Here is an 8,777-nt window from a genome sequence, read left to right on the forward strand (position 1 = left end):
GGCTTCTTTGTGTTCTTTAAACTCACTTAATGGCCTTCATTCTTGCTGTTTCCCTGATTGGAATTTTCTCGCTCTAACCTTTTTGCTGATTCCTTATCATTCAAGTCTCAATCTAAATGTTACTTCCTTAGGTCGGGTTTCTTAGATTACTCTGTAGAAAATAACACATTCACCAACCTGCTTCCCACTTCCTCCCCACATCCTCAGTCACTCTCAATCCCATTATCCTGTTTTCATAACACTTTCTTTTTTGAGTTGCTTATTTGTTAGTGTGTTTATTGCCTGCCTGTCTCCACTAGAATATAAGCTGCAGGAGGGCAAGAGCTTTGTCTTGCTTACCACTATTTCCCTGATACCTGAAGAGTCCCCATCAGCTAGTAGGTATCCTCATCAAATGCCAGTTGAATGTTGTTATATGTTCATGTGAATAAGCATGGTTGTGTACAAAGTGACATACCTCTATATGTGGACTATTATATCAGTCTACACCTTCTCTCTCTGGGCTTTAATAAAGTGGGGTCCTATTACAGTAGAGGTTGTTCATTTTCCTTCTGACTTCAGCACAAAGCACCAGGCTTTACTCTAGACTTTAATCCAGGCAAGTCTCTAGACTATGTGGCTGTTTGTAGAAATGTCAAGTAAGTTTAGGAGTTGGCATTTTAGTCAGTTACACTCTGCTTCTGTACAGTACGATTTATGATCCATCCTTGGATAGCATTTTACTGTGAGGTAGCTTGAATTCCTACCCTTCTTGTTATAATTTGTATATGTTTGAATATAGTGAACTGTAACATGATACAGTTATTGGATCTTCACATACCATTCTCCATTTTGCTTTTGGCAGCTCTTTGATGGTGTGGATGCAAAGGAATTGAATGTACAATGGCTCCGTTCCCAAATAGCAACTGTTTCTCAAGAGCCTGTACTCTTCAACTGTAGCATTGCTGACAACATTGCCTATGGTGATAACAGCCGTGTTGTGCCATTAGATGAAATAAAAGAAGTAGCAAATGCAGCAAATATTCATTCTTTTATTGAGGGTCTCCCTGAGGTAAGAAAAATATCTGAAATCTTGAATTACAAAGCTGCCACGTAAGCCTAAGTGCTTTTATGTGCTACTTGAATTATACAATTTATTTATTGCTAGCATCTAATACAAAGTTATATGTAAAAAGCAAAGATTGAGATGTTTCTGGGACTAGTTTTTCCAAAACCAAACTGTATTCACTGAATATTAATTGATTTGATTGATTTGATTCTTTACCTTTTATCCATATACACTCTACTCATGTCTACACCACCATCATCCCCCCCACCCCTGGACCACTCCAGTAGCATCTTAGTCTGTCTTCCTGCTACCGGTCTGCTCCATTGTAATTCTTCTTCCTCACGCTAACTAGGGGGATCTTTTAAAAACATAAATTAGATTCTGTCCCTTCCTGTTTAAAACTTCCTAATGGCATCCCTTTGCACTTAGAATAATGTTCAAATTTCTTATGTGGCTGGCAAAGCTTTCTGTGATCTGGTCCTGCTTGCCTCTCCAGTTCCTTCCTTACCATATGCTCATTCTCCTCCAGCCACACTGTCCTCTTTTCTATCTCATGAACACACCAAGTTTTTCCCTACCTCAGGACATTTACACTTGCTGTAAATGTTTCTTCAGCCAGGACCGCCCTTCTTCTGGCTCTTTGCAGAGCCAGCTCCTTAACTTTCGAGCTCCTTGAAATATCATCTTTGCCAAGACCCTCCATGGCCACCTTACTTAGAAGAGTCCCCACCACTCCTGTCACCTCCCACATAGTCATAACATTTGACTTTTAAATTGTTTGTTATCTTTCATTATTTTTGTTGTCCTATTTCCCAGATTTACCCAAAACTACATTTTGCAGAGACTCAGTGTGCTAACTTTTTTCAATAAACTTTGGAAACCAAGATGATGTTATTTCCTAAAAGAAAGAATGACTTGTTTCTCAGCGTTTTTAACTTTAGTTTACCTTCATATCACCATTACCGAAAAAAAAATATGTAGAACCATAAAGAAATCTGGTGCCAAAATATCATTTTGGAATAGGACATTGGACATCACATCTAGCAGGAATGTAAATGATCATTTGTTGTAGTGAGGAAAAGAGAGGGAGTTGGGAGATGATTTAGGAGCTATTTCCAATGTTATGAGTGCCTGAATTAGTAATTATAAAGTGAAATAAAACAAGGAAAAGGATTTAAAAGATATTGGAAAAGTGGAATTACCAAGACGTGGCTCAGGAATGTCTGTGAAAAGTGAGCAAGAAAGTGTATGATACACTGGACAGCCTGCTGGAATAAAAGCACACAGAGTGTGTGATGAGCTTACAAAGGAAGGAATGACAAATTCTTTAGGAGCTCAGAGAAAATCACACAGAAGATGTTGTTTTAAACCAGATTTTGAAGAATGAGTAGGAGTTCCCCAGGCAGAGAGGAGACAAATCCATACTTAGAAGACAGAATAAGCTCACATGGAAACATATACATGTGAAAGAGTTTCAGGTGTTTGGAAGGAAATAAATTTAAAATCCTGAGCATAAGGCATAAATTGGGGAATTGAGAAGAGGCCAAAACATGACCAGAGACTAAATGTGAAGTTTCTGATATATTAGGCTAAGAAGTTTGGACTCTGTCTTATTGGAAATAGGAAACCACTAGACAGTTTTAGGCAAAGAAATAATGTGATCAGATTTTAAAGCAAAAAATTGCTGCTGAAATTCAGCCTCTTGTTTGCTCATCCAGGAGGCACTGTGGCCTTTGTGGTAATGGCAGAGATTGGCATTAAAAGGACACGCCCTGGTGCTTTACAACATTCTGGATGAGAGCAATGCAGGTCCACATTTTCTGTTCCCCAGTTCCAATTTCCAAAAGCTGTTAAACTCCATCCCTTACACACAAATTTTGTATGTTTGGTGCAAACTTATTTTGTGGCCAAAATGTTGTGAAGCCATATATAGTCTTTATTAATCCTACTTAGAATGAATAATCAAATATTTCTGTACAAATATTCATATGTTTGATTACCACTTGCTTCCCCAGAACTTCTGGGGGTGTTATTATATATCACATACTAAATATATATTATAGTATATACAATTTGTGGTATATTTTCTTCTAAAGTCAAACAAACAAGGGGCACTTGGCTGGCTCAGTTGGTAGAGCATGTGACTCTTGATCTCAGGGTTGTGAGTTCAAGCCCCACACTGGGTATAGAGATTACAAAATAAATAACGTCAAACAGGTTGTTTGCTTTTTTTTTTTTTTTTTTGAGAGAGAGAGAGCGGAAGGGAGGGGCAGAGCAGGAGAGAGAATCTTAAGCACAGAGCCCAACAAGGGGCTCGATCTCACAACCCTGAGATCATAACCTGAGCCGAAATCAAGAGTCAGAAGCTTAACTAAGTGAGCCAACCAGGCGCCCCCCAAAAAAGAATTCTTAAGCAGATATAGACCTAAGCGTTTCTGGTAAGGGATTGTGGACCTGACTGGCAACTCAAACTCAGAGGGTGAATAGCAAGGCATCAATTTGGAGAATGCTAAGGGTAACATCTATACTATATACCATGGAGATGACCTGCAGACATCCAGAAATACCTGCCTAGGAGGGGAGTTGAAGCAACACCACCTTGGTCTTGAGGATCCTCTGAGAAGCTTACCAGGTATAGATGCAGCTCTCAGTCAGGACACATCATGGCTCCTTGAATAAGACTTCAACCACTGAAACTACCCTAAATTTCTCTCCAGGGTTTGCAGGGATTCTCTAGAATACAGTTGGTTTAGGATTAGATTTTCTGATGTTCTCTCCAGAACCCAATTGGCTTTTAGCCCCAGGTTCATATTGAGGAGTCATTGTTCCTTAAGCATGTCATAAACAGGTTGCATATTTCAGGACACTCACCATCCATCCCAGTGTTTGCCAGAAAATTGATTTAGATTTTCAGTTTAAACAGCAGAATGAGGGGCACCTGGGTGGCTCAGTTGGTTAAGCATTGGCTCAGGTCATGATCTCAGGGGACTGGGATGGAGCCCTCCTGAGTTGAGTCAGACTCCCTGCTCAGCGGGGAGCCTGCTTCTCCCTCTCCCTCTACTTCTGCTACTGCAGACTTCTGCTGCTACTTCCTCTGCTTGTGCGCTCTCTCTCTTTCTCATAAAAATAAATAAAATCTTTAAACAGGAAAATGAAACTCTGTAGTTCTTTTTTTTAAAGCTTTTATTCATTTATTTATTTGAAAGAGGGCACATGAGCATGAGCAGGGTAAGGGGCAGAGGGAGAAGCAGGCTGTCCACTGAGCAGGGAGCCCAATGCTGGGCCGGATCCCAAGACTCCAGGATCATGACCCGAGCTGAAGGCAGACGCTTAACTGACTGAGCCACCCAGGTGCCCCTGTGATTCTTCATTAAAAAATGAAAACCTTCACTCTAAGTATCTGCAAATGTTTTTAGGTTGGTATTGAGACAATGTGTACATTGACATTTATAATCTGTTCTGCTTAATGATGGACAAAAACATCTGAATTTAATCTTCATCCAATTCATTCTTGATGCTAAGATCTTCCTGCAATCCAGAGAAGGCCAGGAAATGCAAAGGGATTTCTAAGCTAGTATTGTTATCTTCTTCAGCTACACTAGAACAACCCATGTACAATTTAAGCTAGACTGGCAGGAAGAGCTATAAACCATTATCATTTCCACCCAATCCTCTCTCAGTTTTTGGTTTAGGGTTGGATTCTCTAATTTGGACGGGAACTTTGTGGTGTGTGGAAATGAATGACATAGTTTTATCTGATTATCCTGCCCCGTGATTCCAAATTTAATAAAATGTATTTTAGAAGGAAGGGGCCCAGTGTGCTGGCAGTCCTAGATAAAAGCACAGAGGAGATAAAAGTCTGTTTTTTTTGGAGAGCATTCACTTCAGAGAAGACACTTTTACTGGTCTTTAGTAACTCAGACACCATTGTTTTATATAAAGCAAACAACTGTGCATTTTAAATTGAAAAATGAACTCTGAGGTGAAGTAGACACATTTATCATAAGGCTGTGTGACAGGCTCTCTCGATACCCACTCCGCCCAAATGGTACCCCTTGAAGGCAGTCAGATGTGGAGGGAAAGGCAATTAATTCAAGCTTCTCTAAGTCACTAAGACAAACAGCATATTAATCACATGCTGCATCTTCTCTATGATGCTGCTACAGGATCCACCTTTACAAGGTTGTATAATTAGACTTGCTTTCCCAGTGGAATCAATCCATCCACACATTCTTGTCTAGATATCAATAGTATATATTTGTTAGACAATTGTCAAGGGGTACTAGAAAACAGTGTGAAACCTTGGAGGGAAGTAGAGTCAATGGGACAATCTAGAAGGCAAGTGGGAGCCTGCTTGTACCAACTGAACTGACTGGTCATGATTTAGCAGACTACAACAGCTTCAGGATACTCCTCCAGCAGTTTCTTTATTCTTCTGTGGAGGAAAACACTGGAGAAAAGGTCACTAGTAAGTAGGAGGGCCACGGAAACATTGGGAGTGCTAAATGTCACTATTATGGCCCGAAAAGATGAACGGACTGTCTACAGACACCAACCTAATTTACTGCTAGGAAGATACCTGCGGGACGGAGAACAGGATCCCAGTCCCTGGAGAGATGTGCCCCTGGTTTGGTGAGAGCCAGAGTGAAGAAACCCAATGATTTCCTTGTTTTTATATACTTTAAATCATTTTGACCTGAAAATAGAAGGTAATAGAATTTAATGCAAAAAGATTTGTGTTTACTGGGAATATTCGCCAGTAATTTTTTTCTTATGCTTTAATTCAAACAAGACCCTTTGTAGAAGCCTAATGGCAAAGGTCTGCTGTTTGTTGATCTGCGTAGATATGTAAATGAGATGGTAGTGTTTACTGCTGGTTTAGCGTTTATTTGCAACAGAGCTCAAGAACAGATTTCAGCACTTGTTGGGACACAAATTTTCAAGAGTAGCAAAATTTGAAATATTTAGATGGTTCTCGCCCACAGTTGCCATGCTAATTTAAATAACCAAGCCTTGCTTTCTTAATTGCATGTTCCTGTAATAGAAATACAACACACAAGTTGGACTCAAAGGAACACTGCTTTCTGGAGGCCAGAAACAAAGACTAGCTATCGCAAGGGCTCTTCTCCGGAAACCAAAAATTTTACTGTTGGATGAGGCCACTTCAGCCCTTGATAATGAGAATGAAAAGGTAACTTTCTCTTATTTCATCTCAGAATATTATATCAAATAAGAGAGTGGAGTATTGTGGAAGAAATCAAGGTCAGTTTGGGGCAAGAAAGACCTGGAGAGAACTGTAATCATAGGGTCACAAGTTCTAATTAAGGTTTTGGCCTTTAAAAAAAAAAAGATAGAGGCTGGTGGGTAGGTGGGAGGGAGTTTGGGACACAGGGCGTCTTATGTTCTAGAAAGGTTTTCTCACTTGATTTATCAGAAAGGCCCAATTCTTGAAATGTTTCTCCAGTCAAGGAAAAAGCCCAAGAAAAATAACTTTCCTATTTATCATTATGTTTATGATACCAAACAAATTAATAAGGCAATCTGCATGCATAAAAGAGTAATCTACACTGCAGTGTCAGAGCCTGTTAGTTACTCCATCTTCTATAGACAGTTAGCTCTGTTTGAGAAGAAAACAAGGGAAAAAAGAGACTGACAATAGACCTACACTGCAGGCTCCTTCAGATGTTTAATTTTGCTATGTCCTTGTGTTCTAATGGTTTCTTGCACACAGTAGGCACTTACTTGTTAAATGAACATTGGTAATTTACCAAGTGCCCGTTATATGCTATTATCTCAATCCTCACAACTTGATGAATTAGTTTGTTTTATTAGCCATGTGCGTTTTATAGGTTAGCATACTAAGGCTTAGAAAAGTTAAGTAACTTCCCTGAATTTTAATAGAGGGTGTCTGATCTTAGAGCTTATGTGATTAAACATCACACAATTGCTATTTGTAAATGATTATCATTCTTGACTTCTAAGGAGACAGTGTGTTAATGAAAGAAAAAACATGATTTTTTGAATCAAACATACCTGAGCTGTAATCCTGGATTCATCAATTACTAGCGGTATGACCTTGGTCAAGTGACCTGGACTTTTCGAATCTCAGTTTATTCATCACAAAAAAAAAATATCCCCTACCTTATGGGGTTATTGCAGGGACTTAAATTAGATATCCATCATTGGGATGAATATTTTATATATTCAACAAATATTGGTTTTCAGCCTCCACTCTCATTTCTCCTGTACCTTATAACCCATCATAGCTGAGACTTTAGCCAGAATGATTTTATAGCTAAATTCTACCAAAATAAATAAATAAATACTATGAGAAGAAATGAAGTAAGTAAATTAGACATTCTACTTAGGTGTGGAAATACTACTTTCTGACTCTTCAGTTTGGAACCACCTAGTTACATACAGACAACCACCTCATTTTTATTATCACAAAAGCTTTTCTATTTAGAAGTCTAAATGTGTCTATAATTACTTTTTCTAGATTTCTATTGAGTATGGTGAGTATTTCACAAAGCAGGGCAGTTGCCTTTGGGGATAAGCAAATACACAAAGAATGTTACTAGATTACCTTTACCAATTTGATTTGGGTAAGTTTATTAGCATCTAAGTCAAGCTAGCAATCACAGGTCCTTTTCTCTTCCAGGTGGTTCAGTATGCCCTCAATAAGGCCAGAAAGGGGAGGACTTGCCTAGTGGTTGCTCACAGACTCTCCACAATACAGAATGCAGATCTGATAGTGGTCCTGCACAATGGGAAAATAAAGGAACAGGGAACTCATCAAGAACTCCTGAGAAATCGAGATATATATTTTAAATTAGTAAATGCACAGTCAGTGCAGTGATGCTGTTGGAGTTAGCACATATTTTATCTTTGTGTAATGCAAAGAAAGTACTTAGTAATTATTTGGCATGCTTTGATCTCTTTTGTTACATGTATCAATATCTAGAATCATGCTATTCAAGTACAGACATGTTCTATGTACACAACATCTTCTCTTCAGATTTTTTAAAGGAAACAAAATTTGCTAAACTCATGTGAGATAATGCCTGCTTCTCTCCTTTGTAAAAATGTTCTGACCCATGTGTTTGTAAAGCAGTTTCCTACAAAATGAATCTGTTTTCCTGTCAACTTCGGCTATAAAATTGGGAATATATTCCAAGAGAGAAAAATTATCCAATTAATTAAATTGAAAGATTTTAGTAAAGAGAGAGATGTAATTGGAGCTGAATGATTTTACCTTGGAGCTTCCAGCATTTTGTGACACATATTAAAGCACTTTGAGCAAGTCCTATTCTTCAGACCATAGGACTTTCTCATAATCTCTCTCTTAATATTTCTTTTAATGAATATCCAGTGCTTCCCAAAATTCAGTTATATCCCTTTATTAGGGGGATAGGGAGGATTACAATGTAAAATTTCTGTCAAAATTACATAGTTATCTTCCAATTTACCAGTAAGTGAAATGCCTCACATGATCCATCTGGAAGATTTCATTATTCCAAGCTTTAGGTTTTGCAGAATTACAGGCATATTTGTGTATGAACACTTACTTCTTAAAATAAGAGTTAGTTTTATTATTGATGAAAATTTTAAAAAGCCATCTTCTATTATTCAATCAAGTAATTTGTTTAAATTTTACATGTACTTTATTTTATGTAATATATTATCTATAAGTTCAGTGTAAATAATATTGGTAAACTGAGTCATATTT

At 38.2% G+C, this 8,777-nt stretch overlaps 1 protein-coding gene across 5 annotated transcripts in view; it reads left to right on the forward strand.

The window, feature by feature from the left end:
- Positions 1–8,390, forward strand: part of ABCB5 (ATP binding cassette subfamily B member 5) — a 116,336-nt gene extending 107,946 nt beyond the window's left edge. For all 5 annotated transcript variants that reach the window (XM_027573670.2, XM_027573665.2, XM_027573666.2 and 2 more), the window contains 3 exons: positions 845–1,051; positions 6,093–6,239; positions 7,710–8,390. In XM_027573670.2, coding sequence (XP_027429471.2) covers positions 845–1,051; positions 6,093–6,239; positions 7,710–7,907 — 552 coding nt within the window. In that variant the 3' untranslated portion in view covers positions 7,908–8,390. The remainder of the gene's footprint in view (positions 1–844; positions 1,052–6,092; positions 6,240–7,709) is intronic.
- The last annotated feature ends 387 nt before the right edge of the window (positions 8,391–8,777 follow it).

Source organism: Zalophus californianus, chromosome 12 (assembly GCF_009762305.2).
Source record: "Zalophus californianus isolate mZalCal1 chromosome 12, mZalCal1.pri.v2, whole genome shotgun sequence".
NCBI lineage: Eukaryota > Metazoa > Chordata > Mammalia > Carnivora > Otariidae > Zalophus > Zalophus californianus.